The 18,427-nt window shown below is 40.0% G+C and overlaps 1 protein-coding gene across 1 annotated transcript in view; it reads right to left on the bottom strand.

Annotated features, from left to right (window-relative positions):
• Positions 1-559: 559 nt before the first annotated feature.
• LOC132209878 (ral guanine nucleotide dissociation stimulator-like 1) overlaps positions 560-18,427 on the bottom strand; it is a 60,405-nt gene continuing 42,537 nt past the window's right edge. Inside the window, exons 15-23 of the mRNA XM_059647703.1 lie at positions 16,091-16,284; positions 15,337-15,464; positions 12,978-13,193; positions 10,895-10,998; positions 10,029-10,107; positions 7,488-7,574; positions 6,894-6,926; positions 3,106-3,165; positions 560-622 (exon numbers count right to left, since the gene is read on the bottom strand). Coding sequence (XP_059503686.1) covers positions 3,157-3,165; positions 6,894-6,926; positions 7,488-7,574; positions 10,029-10,107; positions 10,895-10,998; positions 12,978-13,193; positions 15,337-15,464; positions 16,091-16,284 — 850 coding nt within the window. The 3' untranslated portion in view covers positions 560-622; positions 3,106-3,156. The remainder of the gene's footprint in view (positions 623-3,105; positions 3,166-6,893; positions 6,927-7,487; positions 7,575-10,028; positions 10,108-10,894; positions 10,999-12,977; positions 13,194-15,336; positions 15,465-16,090; positions 16,285-18,427) is intronic.

The following is an 18,427-nucleotide window of genomic DNA, read 5'->3' on the forward strand; positions in this document are numbered from 1 at the left end:
CTTCAGTAACCAGCACAAAGGTTGAATTTTGCTGGGAATTGCACAGCTGTCTTGCCTTCGTTCTGAAAGCAAGTAACCCAACTTTGGCAAGTGGGACCTGGGATGGAAAATTGCTGGCTGCAGCCAGTTATGAAGATGCTTGGTGGAACGGCATTCACATTAAGGATTTCAGTCTGGCTGAAACATCAAAATGGCTATTCGGCTAATAGCTCTTAAAAGAAAGGCGAAGGAGATTGGCTAGGCAGCCATCTAGCTCCAGTGGCTGGGACGGTATCACTGAGTACCCTTGTATCCTCTTGACTGCCAAAGTGTAGTCAGGATAATAGACGGCAGGAAGGCAGAAGAAAGGAAGGAAAGAAAGAAGAAAAAAAGGGTCTCGACATTATTAGACAAACCAGAGTCTCCAAGAACAACATATTTTACGTGATGAGTGCCTCACTGTCTCACCTTTTCCGGCGCTTTTTGCGAAGTGCTCGGCTCTTCCATTTCCAAGTGGCTGGAATCGGATAAAATGCTGGCTGCGGTAATGCTGTCGTCTGAATCCTCATTCTGAAGGGATGCTCGCTGCTCAGAGCTTTTAGTTTGAGTGTTGTGTATTTTAACACCTCTCTTTGAAAACAGGCTGCACAAGGGAAAGGGGACACAACAAACATGAAAATGTCATTGCATTCTAGAGAAACTGTTTAAAAAAATTAAACTAGAATGAAGGTATATTGATGATGTGAGTACCAGGAGTTTGATGTTCGCCACATTTGACCTGTGAGAAGTTAATAGTGGCACACTCATACCAAGAGCTCGCATTACTAGTATTGAACACCGTTACATTGTCTAATAGTTAGGGAGTATATGAATAGGTTACAATGTTTGCATATTCCAATGGCACAAGAATCTGGGCTTTTTGCAGTGTTTGTTCAACCTACTACCAACCTCAATCTCATGAAAGGCAAAATGTGGATTTGAATACCCACAGGGTGGAAAATTTCCCCCAACCTGGCCACATGCTAATGTGTATGTAATTTCATCCTGAAAGCCGCAGTTTATTAAAAATAAAACGTAAAACAAAGTAACACCATTGATAATTGATAGAAAACTGTATACAACACTTAGTAAGGTAGGACAGTGTACTCTGAATTTGGCCTTCAGTATATTGGTACTGCAAACGTTAGGATTTCTATTCAGCAATTTGCATTTATATTGCATGATTAACATCGAAAATTTTCCAAAACTCCCAAAAGAAGTACAGCAGATGGCATGATAAAAAAATTCCCACACAGAAAATCCCGATTGTTGGTATATTAGGCATTAAATAGTACAGGGAGCAAGAGCAGATGGCTGCTGAAATGTGAGATTGCACAATAATGCCGCAATGTTGATTGCCTGCACTTCGAGAATCACAATTAAGCCACGGAAGCCTAAATCACATCCATGTAACATCCACACTCATGTAAAGAGAAGATATCCTAGGAAGTGAATAAGTGTTTCCCTTCTCTTTCTTGGTTTCTATATAACAATAGTCACATGTCACAGTCCAGATCACTGCAAGGCACAACACAGCAACAAGGCATGTTTTTGCTTCTCTGAAACTCGACATGGGGAGGTGGTGGAAAATCTGACTTTGCTGAGTTCTGGTCAGTCCTTACCTATTGAACAGAAATATAAGATAATATCCCCAACTCAGGAAAATTATCAAAAACAATAACTTTGAAGTCTTTACACATGTATGCACAACAACACAAACACATACTTTCATGTCACCTACATGGAAAGAGATTTGAGTTTTATAGACAATAGACAATAGGTGCTGGAGTAGGCCATTCAGCCCTTCGAGCCAGCACCACCATTCATTATGATCATGGCTGATCATCCACAATCAGTATCCTGTTCCTGCCTTATCCCCATAACCCTTGATTCCACTATCTTTAAGAGCTCTGTTTATCTCTTTCTTGAAAGCATCCAGAGAGTTGGCCTCCACTGCCTTCTGGGGCAGAGCATTCCATATATCCACCACTCTCTGGGTGAAGAAGTTTTTCCTCAACTCTGTTCTAAAGGGCCTTCCCCTCATTTTTAAACTGTGTCCTCTGGTCCTGGACTCACCCATCAGCGGAAACATGCTCCCTGCCTCCAGAGTGTCCAATCCCTTAATAATCTTTTACGTCTCAATCAGATCCCCTCTCATCCTTCTAAACTCAAGTCTCCAAGTCCAGTCGCTCCAATCTTTCAACATATGATGGTCCCGCCATTCTGGGAATTGACCTTGTGAACCTATGCTGCACTCCCTCAATAGCAAGAATGTCCTTCGTCAAATTGGGAGACCAAAACTGCACACAATACTCCAGGTGCGGTCTCACCAGGACCCTCTACAGCTGCAGAAGGACCTCTTTGCTCCTACACTCAATTCCTCTTGTTATGAAGGCCAGCATGCTATTAGCTTTCTTCACTACCTGCTGTACCTGCATGCTTGCTTTCATTGACTGATGTACAAGAACGCCTAGATCTCATGTGCTTTTCCTTTACCTAACTTGACTCCATTGAGATAGTAATTTTGAGGTGGAGCTTCAAATGTGAGAAGCATGGCTGATAATTTTTCAACAGAAGATATTTCTGCTGCCTGCTGACCCACAAAGTAGAACACAAATCTGATTTTTCACTCAAAATTGTTAAACATTGCTAGTTTTCATTATACAGGCCCACAAATATGCCAATTTAATTCACTGTAAGACCTTTTTTGCTTACTTGTCTCTCATAAACAAATTTATTCCGGTGAAATTTAGCCATGGTGCAGAAACTTCTCTGAATAAATGAGAATCGCTAGGCAATACCAAGCTCATCACAGGTCCACATTCTACACTCATGGTCATAGCAAAGAATCTCTATCAATCAGTCTACACTAGACACATGCACGAGGTGAGAATAACAGCACCACTCCTTGCATCATCTCAAATTACTCGAACAGTTATTAAAAAATCTCACTCCAATGAAGCAATAATGACCACACATCAAATGTCTCTATGTGTCAAGGAACAGATGTAATTACCTTTCTGTCCATTCATCCCAATAATAAAGGAAATAATGAGATATTTGCGGTGCTTAACATGGGATACTTACCAGCTGAGGTGTTTAAACACACTCTTTTTGGGCTTTGGCGGTTTCTCGAGTTCAGAGGAGCTGCAGGGTGGCAAATAAACATTTTCAGACAAGATTCATTCAAAAAGAATCAGATGCTTTTGTTCAATATTCTTATTTTTTGTGGCAAAATCAATCATTTACATAGATTTGAAATTGCAGAATGATAATTTTGTTTGCAAAAGGCACGTGTTTTCAGGCAGGAGGACACTGAACATTACTTAGAGTAATGAGCGACAAAAGTTTTCACTGTAGGCACATCGATCTTTTCTGCTTTATGAACAGCAGATCAAGACAATAAGAGTTCTGAAGAAATGTCATCAGACCCGCAAGATAACTCTGCTTTCTTTCCACAGATGCTGCCAGACCTGCTGATTGTTTACAGCAATTTCTCTTTGTGTTTTTGATTCCCAGCATCTGCAGTTCCTTTGCGTAATTTTTTACCAAGACGATAACCCCCTCAGTCTTTTTGCAGAACACGTGGAATTGAACAAAATACTTGAACTTCTACAGCAGGTACAGAAAAAATTAACGAGGACTGGGCTTGAAAAAAGTTAACTGGAAAACATGAGAATCAAACTTCCAGTGCCGAAGGTGATACAATAGGTTGTAAAGTTATACAGGAGTTTCTCTGGGCCTCATCCACACTGTCATGTGAATGTACAGACAATGTCAAGCAATGAAAGTTAGTCATGAATCAGTCACTTCCGGTGACTAAAACACCACATGCCACATCTTGGAGGTAGTAAAATTACGAGTATATCTCTTGACCAGACTTTCTGTTGCTGATATTTTCAGACAAACTGTCCGAAAATCAACCAAACTATCCGAGAGATCCAAAAGAACTTTAAATATAACTTATGATCCATGCAAAGTGAATTTCGGTAACATTTTGTAATTACTGTTATAAATAAATACCAGGTTTGAAGTTGGCCCAATACTGACTGTGCCACTGATGGAATTGACGATAATGCCAGGTGCTTGCTGCACATGGTCATCCATAGCCTGAGGATGGGCTTAATAGTGAGCTTTGATTTTCAAAGCAGGAATGTAAATTGCTACATCAGGTACATTTTAAATAATAACTTCTGCCCACCAATTTATGAAGAAGCAAACTGTTTTCAAACAATGTAATTATTACAAAGCCTGCTCTGTCAAAACTAAAAAATAGTTTCAGTGATATATAATCTGGTTCTTTAATCAACTCTGGTCCAGGAATGGCAAAGTGTTTTGTTTTTCAGTTGGAGATTATTTTTGGTTGCATTATTAAAAATATACTGTGGCTATTTCGAGATGAGGGAATGATGTTTTTAGGCAGCCATTGAAAGATACTTTAAAATGCTGACCAATTGTGTAGGGTTATTGTTTATTTTATGTTAGTAATAGGATTATGTATTTGAAAAGAAATTGGAAGGAAAAGAAACATTTCTCAAAACTGGTACAATTTACATCTGGATTTGTAGGTGCACCCAGAACAGGAGCTCTTGGACATGTTGCTAAAATTGGTCACTCATCAAGTTTTTTGCATTTTCCTGCAATCATTGGCTTAGTGGTAGTATATTCTGCACTATTATATACCTTTGAAACGCATTTTGATGCACTACAACAGAATTGATTCATTGAGCAACTGGCTTTATCCTCATAGGTCAGAATTCATTGTCAAAACTTTGAAACCAAGGAAAAGGAAGACAGTAAGTAAACTGGCAGCTCACTAGCATTAAACAGCAATTATAACTAGAGAAGATTTCACACACAACCCTTAACTGTTTTACCTGCACACTCCTACAATACCAGTTACGTACTCGCTATCCTCACTTAAGTATTGTTGCATAAAGAACAAGTCTAGAAAATTCTCGTTTGGACGAAGGGTGTAAGATGAGCAAGCAAACTGCAGGGATTTGATACTCAAAATTATTTCATATTCCTGAAAGAACACAAATAAATAATGAGCTGTTAAGGCAAGTTTAAACTGCTATAATTGCTCCTGCTAAATCCGAGTCCGTGGTATTTTGAACAGCATCGATAACTTTATTCAAAGTGCACAGTACATCATGTCACAAAAATATTTCTGCTTTGGAAATAAATGACACAAATGTGACTTTTCAAGGATAAATTTCTGTACAGATTATCCAGGATGGTTTCAGGACACTAATTCCCAAAACAGCGCTTCAAAGATGGATTATTTTTAAAAAATGATTCACTTAAGAACCATAAGCTGATTTAGGGTGAAGACAAGAAATGTTATGAAAGATCGTTCATCCAAGCAAAAGGAAGTCTGCCAAGTACAAAATAAGTGGCTGATCTATAGTAACTGATACCAAGACAGACGGTGAAAATGTTCAGTTAATTTTTCAAATTTGCACCACCATGAAATTGAATGGACCATGAGCAGCTCGAAGTTACTGGACTATTTTCTTTCAACCACAGTGGCTTCTTGGTTGAATCTTGTCACAATTTCACATGTAAAAAGGGGCAGACCTTTCTAAGTCAAACTCTGACAACATGTTACTGCCAACTTGTAAAGTGCGTGCCAGTTGTCAACAGGTCAGTGAAAAGAAACACTTCACTACATCCACATCAGCTACTACAAATGGCGGGCCATTTGACAGATTACATTCCGAGCTGGTGAATTGGAGTCACACAGCGTTGGATGCCTATTTTAACACCCAGCTGATTTTACATCACATGGCCCAGTTTGGCAAATTCAGCATCAGCTGCTTCTGATCGGAACTTATTCTATTCATAGGGACCTCAAGTTACAGCTCTGGAAGCAAAATTTCATTGTTTGCCATAAGGTCAAATTCCACTCAAATTAATATTCTCAGGTTGCCTGCTGAATGTTGCAGTACAAGGTGAAAATACAATCTGAGTGGGTTTCCTTGGGGTGCTCTGGTTTCCTCCCAAGGTCCAAAGATGTGCAAGATAGGTGGATTGCCCATGCTAAATTGCCCGTAGTGCCCAGGGATATTTTGGGGTTCAGTGATTTAGACATGGGGAATGGGTCTGGGTGGGACCCTCTTCAGAGTGGCCCTATGAACTTGTTGGGCCGCAGGGCCTGTTTCCACACTATAGGGATTTGATGACACCCTCAACAGTAGCCGTGACAACAGGGATGTTTGAGAATTTGGTATTACCAAATTCAGAAATATGGAGTAAAAAATAGTGCCCAGTCAGTGAGAATCCAAACAGTTGTACTCCCTCAATTTCTGGCATCCCATGACGAAATGATGCCTCTCATCTAAAGGAAAATACTGACTAATATGGAGAGATTGTTTACCCAGTGTCTTCAATAATGAAATAGCTTCCATGGCACTGAGATTAATTGAACAACATCCTCATTCACATAACACCTGGCATATCCTGTACGTGGCTGTGACTGCTCAAAGGCAAATTGCAGCACATTAGCAGGGCAAAAACAGGCCATTTGGCTGAACTGCTCCATGCTGATCTTTACACCTCTCCCACCTTGCTTCAAACTCTAAATATGCCGTTGTGTCCTTTCTGACATCTAACTTTCTCTCAAATACATCTGTGCTCATCCTCTCAACGAGTCCTGGTAGCAGCAGCTTCTGCAATCTGGCTGCTCTGAGCCACAAAGCATCTCCTGAATTCTTTATTGGATTTATTAGTGACCATATACATTTAGGATGCAGTTGTAGACCCCCGCTACACCCGCATCAAGCAAATAAAGCAGCACAAGATTGAAAGGCATGCTTCTCCCCTTTCATACAATTCCAAACATTTTGCACAGTGCAATTTTCAGTACTAACTTTTTGTCTCTTGTCAAAGTTGATCAAGCCATTCTGTAAGAGATAGACAAGGACAAAGAAAATTAGTTCAAATGTACAAAGGTCAAACAGTCCTACAAGATCATGAAATTTAAAAGATCAGAAGTGAAATACAAGCTCTGTAAACTTGGTTCCATTTTAGTAAATCGTCAAAGGCCAATCACAAATGATCTATCATACCACCAGGTCATATCTTGGACACTACATAGAGCCCTTTGCTCCAGTCAAGTAGATCAGTACCAAGCTGAAGACATTCTCAGCTGTTCAACTGCTCAATAGGCAGTGACATCCAGGTAACCAATTTACCTGTACAGAATAAAAATGATGTGCAATTTATCCAACCTTTTGGAAAACTAAACCCATATTCAATTAACTGCAAAGTGATTTGCATGTTCCATTGTTTACAAATTGTTTGATTCACAGTACAAAGGATCAAATTATTCTGGTTGGGATTATTAATCAAACTCATTTGTTTTTTTATTGCTTTGGTTCTCATCTACAAGCAGCTTGCAATGAAACCATAATAATAGCACTCATCAGCAAATAAGGAATCCAAATCTTGTAAGAGAGACTTACTGAATGGCAATTCGGGAAAGCCGAATCCAGCGCTGAAAATTCTGTTAAGAAAGTTCCCAGGGACGGCACAATTCCCTGAACGATATCCTAGAAAAAGAGAGTGAATTTGTTTAATCCATTGTGAACTCATTGTCCTATTTCTCAAAATTACTACTCCATGTCTTATTTATTCCCTTGATCATACAACTAAATCTATTTAGAATCAAAATTTAGGACTCAAAATTTTAGACAGTTACACAGTGGAATGCATAGTTAGATCTATAAAGGCCAGGCAAGTTCAACGTTTGATCCCTGATCTGTGAACTGGAAACCAAACTTGTGTAACCTCATCATTTGGAGATTGGAAATTTTCTACGTAATGTGCAATTTCGCTTGAAGATAAAAACAATTTACCTCACCAGATCTCCAAAACTTTGTCTCAACAAGTTTAAACGTCATTTTTTTCTAAACTCAAGAATATAATTCTTCTCAATGTCTTTTCATAGACACCTCTCTTACCCAAAGAAAAAATTTAATGGTCTCAGACGGTGGGTTGGTTAAGAACCTAACAGCCTAGGAGATCTATCGGAATTGGCAAATTGGAACCAATATTGGGTTTGTGGCAGGAAGTAAATGCGATTTTTGAGGGGCTTTTCGGCAACTTGATGCTTTCATCCAGCAGCATGCCAGAGGGTACAGTAATATTTCTTACTGTGCGTACATTAATGTTGAAGACACGAAAGCTCCAAGTATGAACAGCCGGTTCACAGATGACACAAGAATTGGACGGTTGTAAACAGCAAAAAGCCTTAGTCTCTCGGGTTACACATATGGGCTGGTTAGTAGGCTTGAACAGAGGCAAATAGAATTCAATCCAGAAAAGTGTGAGGTGAAGCATTTTGGGAGTCTAATAAGTCAGGACAATATATGTTCAATGAGATAATAAGATGTGGAGCTGGATGAACACAGCAGGCCAGGCAGCATCAGAGGAGCAGGGAAGTTGATGTTTTGGGTCTGGATGACAGAGGATCAGAAGGACCTTGGTGTGTGCATAAACATATTCTTGAAAGCAGGAGGACCTGTGGATAAGTTGATAAAACATTGGATACTTGCCTGAATATGAGAGCAAAGAAGTAATGACGGAACTGTAAATAACATTAGTTGAGCCACAGCTGGAACAATGTGTGCAGAGAAACTAAGGCATTTTGCTACTGACTACCGCTCCAATTCTTGTGTCATCTGTGAACCTGCTGTTCATAGTTGGAGCTTTTGTGTCTTGAACATTAATGTACTCACAGCAAGAACTATTGCGGTGCCCTGCACCATTGCCAAAGCACATTTGTGTAAGATGCTGCAAGATTAGCAAACCATGCACTGTCATTCACCGCATAATCTGGGAGAAAGCTTTATGGAAGTTATACAACTGTCCAATCATGAACTCACATTTTCCCCTGTATACTTACAGAATTTTGCACCACAAAAACAATCATCATGCAGAGCACACATTTTTGATTACAAAAGCAAACCTACTTTTAGATTCAATCTAGATCAGAAAAATATGTTGAAATTCTGCACAGTGCACCAATCACAACACACAATAAACAAAGTGTGACAGCAGGGCAGTAGAAATTCTGGGGCAAACATCTGGAAAGCAATGTAAAAAGATAGTTCACTGCAACTGGAACATTGAGCAGTTTGAAACATGGAGTGTCTGTCAAACTGACAACATGCGAGCATGATTACTGCATTTCTCCCTCTTCAAATACCAGCTTAAAAATGCTTCAATTCCATCTAAGAATGATTTAGAGAATAAGAAAACTTTGAATATTTTCTGAGCTGGACAACTAGTTTGGTATAGTGGCACCAAAATATTTATATCTGACCAATTATTTTGTTCTTTTATCAAATTCAGGAGCAAAATGAGTGGACAAAGAGCATGATAAAAGGAGTGAGGAGGAATGGCTAGAAACTTGTCAGTTTTCGTCCACGCTAGTAAAACTAGATAGTTGATGTCTGAAATACTGAACGAACAAAGAGATATGAATATCTCTCCATTCCTACGCAGCAAATAGTTCTTACTGCGGAGAACAATAAAAGGAAGACATGGTAATTGAGTAAAAACACTTATGAGAACCAGTTAAATCTCTTAATGTTTTGCCTTGGCTTTTATTAATTACAAGGCCCTTGAAGTGTACAAAGCAAATGAAAAAGAAATTGGCAGATATCGCACTTTAGACATTGCTTCAGTTCAAATTTCCAAGATAATGAACACAGAGAAAGATAATCTATGAAGGCTGCATCACTGCAGCATAACCACATTAGATGTTGATTAAAACGTTAACTGCAATATCATCAGCAATTGTAAGAATCATGGCAAAACAATCTTGGAAGACTTGAGCCAAGCCAGACCACCTGGACTGCAATACACATATTCCTGTTGCAGTATTGATTGACAGAATCTGTAAGCATTCAGTCACCAACTGAGTTCATTGCAGATATTTTACTGGAAACTATTGATCATGCCCTGAATATAGTCACACTGCGCCAAGTGCAACACCTTACCTCCATTAGCAGCTCTCTACTTGCTATAAAGTTATCTTCTTCATTATTTGAAAGGTCTTCAAATGTTGTCTTACTGCTCCTAGTCAAGGGAATGAGACACATTACTCTTGACAGAATAGAGTCAAGATAACAAACAGCTGATAAGGAACCTGACAAATAAGCAAGTAATACAGACAGTGAATGGCAGTGAAGCATTTTTACAATAAGTATAGTTATTTTAGCCAAATTGTTCAGAAATGTTTTGGCAATCTCTGGGGCAGGTAGAACTTGAACCCTGATTGTTTAAACCCAGGGATGGGGATACTGCCATTGTGCCGCAAAAGCTCTTGAGTGCAGTCGTTTTGGTGAATCTCATTGCAGCAAGAGAGATTTCATTCCCAAGCTGCCTACAAAAAACAACCATGATCAAATGGTCTGAGGCACACGAACATAAACTACAGGTGTGCACTTCAAAGTGTTATAGAGTGCTTTCTTGGGAGATTAAAATAATTGTTGTCTTTGTATTTTCGTATCCCACACAAACCTCCGGCTTATATCACCCCATCACAGCATATCCACAGGAAACTGTGTTACGTTCCATCCAACAGCAGATCAGTTTTTGAACACGATAGTTAAATATTTCGAGTTGCCAAACAGTTTTCTTTTTCCACTTAAACAAATTAACTCTTCGCTCCTTCGTGAAAGAATGAAAGATTCTGCCAATTAGCCAATTGTTACGATTGCACTGTAGCGCCTCTGGTAATCCTGTTAATGCACCGAGCGTGTGAAGATCACTTGGGCAAGTAAACCTGGAGGTCAAACCTGCAATTTCCTACCTCATATTTGTTAAATAAAAATTACATGGCTCTTTCTGAACAATGACTTACTTTGACACGGCTGCCCAAGTCTTCTTCAAATTGAACACACTATTCAATTGCAATGCCGTAGTAATTGCATGCACTGACGAGAAATTCTGCAAAATCCTACATTCCTGTCAGAGAAAAAAAGCCGTGAGTTCTGTGGAAAAATCAGTGACTCCCCATTACCCAACACCTCAGACTTTTTAAAAAGGTTCTATCAGAAAAATGTTAGCTGAGAAAATAACAGCATTAACAAACAAACTTTTTGAGGGAAAGAATTCCATGATTCTTGGCAACTCAAACCTTGATATTCGTTTTGTATCCCTCTGAGACAACCTCTTCAGTTGCCTTGCTGCCAGCCTGTGACTGGTTAGATATGATTACTGACAGCAAAGGAGAGCTTAAAATGAGTAGGATTGAGACAGGGACATCTGAGTGGTAGAAGTCGCGAAGGTAGGGGGGTGGAGGCGGGGTAATCATCTTTGTTATATCCATCACATTTCGCTCATAAATGAATGATAGGTTGTATTATCTGACAGAATAGGAGGGCAGGACCAGTCACGTGAGATACTCATTCGAGGGAAAACAGACAAATCAGGAAATTGGGTCTACTTTTATGAGTCACTACGTTATTGATACTGAGTTAACTAATCTTACATAGATTAGCAGCTGAATGTCCTTCATCTGTTTGCCACCACCCCCCCAACCTGTTGGAGGCAGGGAGAAAACTGGATCAAATCAAACCTCCCAAATGTGTACTTTGGGGTGTGGTGGAGACGAGGAGGAAGCCTGCAAGTGTTTGTTATCAGGTCTCAAAGCCACTTCTGCTTGGGGAGGAAGGCCAGGGAGGGGCAGGGTGATCACACCATTTGGGATTTCTTTGGAGGTGCGTCAATTGGCATAATCATAAGTGCCTTATCTGATTAAGGCCAGCAGGTAGGTTCTCAAGCCCAGAGTCTTCCGGCTTCAGGGAAATAAAGCTGCTGCAGTAAAATGGAAGTAACGGAGGGCACTTCAACATGGAAGCCACTCCTTGTCAACTATTGTAAAAACTCAAAATCAGAACTAGAAAAGTCAGCCAAGTGATCAAGTGATTCCTCTTCAGAATAGCCTTTCATCCATGTCTACGACTGGGTGTCAGCCTACATTCGGTTGAACTGCTCCATATTGTAAAACTGGAGACAGACTTTCAAATCCCCATCAAGGTCCCATTAATGCCTCAAGACTCTTAACGAGTCAAAACTGATGCAGGCAGTGTTGCCAAGACCCAAACCAGACTTCTCTAAATTAGCTGGCAACAGAATTATTGTGAACTTTCATTCCAAACCTTAGTAATCAATGAATATTTTGTTGTCACGTGTATACGGGAAAATACATTGAAAGTACAGTTTTGTTGCAAAATCCAGTGCAATTTAGGATTACAAAATCAGTAAGAATCAATTACTTCCTTTACTTAATTAGTTAATTACTCGGTTCCTATCCTGATCCTTTCCAAATGTACGAGTGGGAATGCCACATGTTGGCGACAAGTACAAACCTGGTATCAGATCTGACAGCCCATCCTCACTCTTTTACCGATTGCTGACTAACATGCTGAGACAAATTCCTTTGGCAAACACATAAGAAACAGACAACCAGGCAAGTTACTGAAGTGCCGTCATGTAGGCATACAGAATGCAGAACATTGGGAATAAAATGTACACTGTTTCGTAGACTGATTACAGCTTGGAAGGGAGGCAAATAACACTATGTAATGCCCAATAACTAACTTCATTTTTGAAGGGCCAGTAAAAATCTGAAATAAGTTTGCCTTTTTTATCCACATAAATATTTTTGATGAGAAAAAAATACATTAATACTTCAATGCAACTGTAAACTGAGGCAAGAACTATTAGCAGCCAGCACTACAGAAATTATGAATGCTAGGATTTTCCATGAAGCATTCAACTCTTATTCAGAAAAGTATTCTGCTTGCCAGTTCAAGAGGCTTTCAAACCTTGGACATATCAACACATAGTGTTAATGGCTTGCTCTCTTCCACCATGGTTGTTTCATGCACTGTGGACTTTAACATGTCACAAAGGCTAAAAACCAATAAAGAATAGTGTACCTGGGCAACATCAATCCATTTCTCAATGATTTTAGCCCTCTGCCGTGGTTTCAGCTGTTGAGGTCTTAATATGGTGCTGGTGACACATTTTGTAACATTATTGAACTGTGTAATGGTGGCCTGGACGGTTGATACCAGATGCTGTTTTTCTTCCTTCCCTCGTTGAGACCAGATGGACCCTAAACATTGGCTGGGCACAAGTTTCCGAAAAAGATCCTGATCAAAAATAAAAAGGAAACAAAGGGTAAAGGTATCAGTCGTGCCATGTTTTTAGCAATGAACGACAAACAAGATTTGTCCGTCCATGGGTACATTCGTCCTGCTAGTTTGCAATTGTACATTAAAACTGCGTGCTATATTGTCAACGACTGGCTACATAAAACTCACATTGATACACAAGCGCACATTGGCTATTCAGACAGATCAAAACCCTCGAATTTTCAGTCATCTGCTTCCTATTTGTAGGTTAGATTTAAAATCACTGGTTATCTCCACCCAACTCTGACTGGGCTCCACGCACACCATCATGCATGGCTCTGCTGGCAATAGTCACTGCTACAGATGCTCAGCCCTGGTGGCCCACAGGCTAGACAGGCTGGGCATCAGTATAGCAGCCCTGCATCATGTCTACTTCTCGCACCAAGGCAGGTTGACAGAACACAATGGCAGCCTGGCCCTCTGTTGGTTCAACAGATCTCAATGTCAACACTTCCCCACTGTTGGTTTCATGCTGAACACGAATATTGCCAAACGTCCAAGCTTGTCAACTGGCCATTCAGATTGCATAATGTCCTTCTGTCTCCCTCTTCAAGATGAGCAACTCCCATCAACAATTATGCCCCAACAGTGAAAGTTAACACAGCTGGCAAATAGTTCCTTCAGATCCCCGTAAACTCATTCAGAATGGAGAAATTTGTCAGTCTCGTCACTTTCAAAGCCAGAGTTGGCTGTGACAGGTTGGAATAGAATGGAATGCTCAGAAACCATCGAGTGGGAAACTGTTGCATGTTTATGCAAGCATGGTGGGCTCTCACTTTTAACAGTCTGATCACGTCACAATGATGTCATCGATCATTTCTGGCAAGGAATAGCTTAGGGTAACCCTGCTGCCTCGACAGCAAACTACATAATAAAACTCCTGCTGTTTAATGCTTCAGCCCCCTGGACCTGTGCGGTAAAGGAAAAAAAAAAGAACTGGCAATGAGGATCAAAAAAAACCGCTTTGAGATTCATCAGGTCAAACCACTGATTTGAAAAAAGACTCTCAGCCCTCACTGCAGATCTCTATGATTCAACAAAAGAAAAGCAGCTACATTCCTCGACAGACACCCAACGAGGTTGCTGCCCACCAAAAATGGCTGCTGTCATCATTATGTCACATGATTAGACTCTAAATGCCAGTCGGTATATACATACACATATGCAACAGAAACTGCAGTGAAAACAGACTGTTACCTTTGGAACTCTGTGCAGAAAAGCAGCTGCCCCTTAACAAACTGAGATAACAAAGTGTGGAGTTGGAGGAACACAGCAGGCCAAGCAGCATCTTAGGAGCAACTGTGCTCACCCAGCTCTGCACTTTGTTATCTCGGGTTCTTCAGCATCTGCAGTTCCCATTATCTCTTATCCCATAACCAAAACCAACTTTTGACAAAGTGGTCACTTCCAGATGAGATCGCTGCACCCCTGTTCTGAACACTAACATATGCTTGGGATTTTTGAGACCTAGAGGACTACTTACATTCTAGAGTCACACCCAATGCTGACACACAGACCACTGAACTTCCACTTCAAGCCTAAGCCTATGACCAGACTTTGACATAACTCAAATTTTGATTCAGCAACTACGAGTCTCATTTTTTAGAGGTAGACATCAAGCCACCTTGCAGACGAGACTGGAATACCCTGTGGCTGATTCCACTCCAGAAGATTCTGGGAAAACAACAAAATTGCCATCCTGGATACTTCAAACAAAATCACTGGACTCTTGAAGAAACAGTGACTGTTATGATGAAACAATTAAACTTTTACCCTGAAATACTATTCATTTTGTAAAGGTTCAACACTAAGTTACAAAGGATTTTCAGTGCTCTCTCAGGTCACTTATTTCACATGACGTTCATTCAAAACAAATGACAAGTGCTGAAGTATTAGTTGGCAGGTATTTCAAGCGAGATACTGAAGTTACACGTCAAACAACACATTTTAACATCTTGGAAGACTGCATTTTGAAGGGAATTCAGTTATAACGACTGGTGGAGCAGTAATAGCATTAAACAACACAGAGAGATTCAGATGCCTACTGCTGACTGAAATATCTTATTCAGAATGACTGGGCCCCAGATTCCTGTTTACTCACAGCATCCATAAAAGTCAGCTGCTCTGCAATGAAGCGTGATGGGTAGGACAGGAGCTTTTCGTCAACTTGTTCGATGGTTTGGTCGTGTTCTTCTCCAATATAGAATCTAACTCTTCTACGGTAGCCTTCTGTGCAAGTGAAGATAGACATTTATTTTGTGCCCAAAGTTCACACTGCTCTAAAATATCTCACAAACTTGTGAATAGAAGTCATGCATTGGTTTACAATAGTTATCTAATATTCATACTTCGAAATCTAGATTTGGTGAAATTAATATGATATTGCACTGAAATCCTCTTGTTGGGAGCATCTCAATTGCAAAAGAAATTGTATTTAATGACAGATTCCCATCCCAATTTCTAGCTTTAGGAAATCTTCCGAATCACAATCTATTGTTTCACAATAACTTGCAAACTTATTACATCAGATTATAAAATAAAATGTCATTGACGGCAACAGTTCAAAAGGAAATTGTCCAGAAAGTCGTATTACATGCTGCTGGGTCTTAGCGGACCATATTAGAGTATCAAATCTATGCAGAATTTGGTCTTGTACATCATGTAGTACAGGGGTAATCATTCAGCAATAATTTTAATTAACTTCGTTTACCCAAAAATTTGGAAGTAATTTTGAAGCTTGTCAAAGGAAACCAAAATGAACTAAATCCTGAGACAGAGGGGCAAGCCGCACACAAACTTGTAGGGAGGCACCCTGAATTAAAACCACATTTTTGCAACATAATTATAAATCTTACTGAACATCTCTTTCTCCGCTGTTTCCTCCGCCAAAAACCGACTCAGGAGTTTCTGGGCCCGATGTTCAGCATCTGACCCCGGCACTGTCTGGTTCAAGTAGCAAAGTACCTTCCGGAGACAAGAGTAAGTTGGAACTTGACGAAAGTCTTCGGCAGACTCCTCCAGCCAGATTTCAAGAATTTCAGGTATAGCACTGGAAATAAAGTCAGAGTTTATATCTGTTTATCGGGGAAGCAAAACGTGTGGGAAAAAAGCTTCTAATTCTACAAATGTAAATGCAATAGATTAAAGTTGGAATATGGGGTCATCGTGCTCACACAGGAGATATGAGCTGCCATCTTGAGCTGCTGCAGTGCACATGGCAATGGTGATCCTGCTGTGCCATCAGAGGGGGGCTGTGTGGCACTTTGACCCAATGATGAAGAAATAACTGTCCAAGTTCGAATTACGCTGGCCATGGATGGAAACTGCAAGTTGGCCATGTTTCCAAGTTTTCTTCTAGGTAGATTGCACAAGTAAGCTTAAGGCTCACGTATAAAGTGATTTCACATGTGTCTGAGGTTACTTATTACACCAGCAGGACCTCTTGGTGTTTAGAGTTTGCTAGTAAAGAGAAAGTGAGCTTTAACAAAAAATCTTCTTTATAAAAGTCAAATGGGACAAATCAGATGAACAAAGAAAAACACAAGGATAATGATGATTTGTTTGGCTTTGTTCTGGGAGTTGCATTGCCAGCAGTTGGATACCTCGGTAACATGGATAAATTGGGTCCAGCTGAGGATGAATAATGAAATACTCCAACATAGTCAGCTTTCAATTCACTTATTTTAACTGCCTGCCTGGCTAATACTGAGAGGCCACGTAGCATTATTTCACAGGTAAATCAATGGTTACTTTTTTGCAACAAGACGTCAGCGGCACAGAGAAGTCATCACACCACTGAAATCGAACCCTTTGCACAGAAAAACTCCCCAGGGCACTTCACAGCAGATTAACCATTCAAAAACTGACAAAGGAGGAGATATTCAAACAGGTGTCCAAACATTTGGTCATAGTGACTCTTCATGAGTTTCTTAAAGGCGAGAGATGGTGATGTCTAGAGGAAGAAACTATACATCTGCAGGAAGAAGCACTAACGGTGGTGGGCTGATGAAAAAAATAAGAAGTACACAGCACACTGGACGTGGCAGAACAGAAATGTACCAAGCAAAGTTTGGGACTTAAAATAATTCCAGACAAAAGCAAAATAAGAACGTGAAAGGATGTGAACACAAGAATTGAAAGTTTTTTTCGAAAAAAAATCTAAAGTTCAGACATTGGTCAACCGAGAGACAACGTGGGCCAGCATGGACTGAGTTGCAGCTATGGTCTATGATGCAATAGGCAGAAGAAACCTTTGATGTTCCAAAGACTCCAAAAAGTAAACATTTGTTTGATTGGCATCCCCAATTTACATGGAATATTTTACACTGAAAGTGCTGTTCTAGTTTTTAATTTGGAATTTCCTTATCTGCAGCCCTACACTGAAACAGATGATCACTTATTTGAGTCCGTTCATAATAGATCATTACAGCACAGAAATTATATGATGTGAAACATTACACACAGACATTGGGGCTTCACTCAGACTTTAACAGCTCCACTCCTGTTAAACAGTGGTTGGTGTAGGAAGTGCTAGGCAGCCATAGTGCCATATGCAGCAATAGCCTCTTGTTGTTTGAGAAAGATATACGACTTAGAAATAGTTTACACTGGAGGGACTATTTTGACTTCATCTGCTTTCAGGTCAGTTGGCATAGGTCGTACTCTTTTGCAATGATTCAAAAACACAGCTGGCCCACACTGCTAAGATGCTGAATGATATTAACTAGTGAACATGGCAAATTATGAAATGAAGTGACTCATTTTTGGAAATGTCAAGAGATTGTTTTTCAGTGAGGTCAGAAGAATTATGAAAAGCTTGATAAAAGGTGAAGTTTTTAATCAGCTTTTTAAAAAATGGAGAAAAGCATACTGTGCATTTCAGATTTTAGAGTCTAAACAGCTGAAGCCATGGCTGGTAACAACAGGACAAACATAATCTGGGATAGGCAAAAAAGTGAAACTGGACAGGAAAAAAGAGAAACGTCTGAAGTAGACACAAGGAAATTGCAGAGATGGAGGGACAAGGCTGTGGAAATGTTATTTGTTATGTTACCTCTCGGAAACAGTGACTAACTGAAACACACTGGAAATGTGACTTAAGGAAGTTGCCTGGGCTCATTTGGTCCTGAATCTTTCAGAAATGCTTCGATCACATTACAAACACTCGAACAGTAACCCTCCAAAAATATATA

This window comes from Stegostoma tigrinum, chromosome 8 (assembly GCF_030684315.1).
Source record: "Stegostoma tigrinum isolate sSteTig4 chromosome 8, sSteTig4.hap1, whole genome shotgun sequence".
NCBI classification, from domain to species: Eukaryota; Metazoa; Chordata; class Chondrichthyes; order Orectolobiformes; family Stegostomatidae; genus Stegostoma; species Stegostoma tigrinum.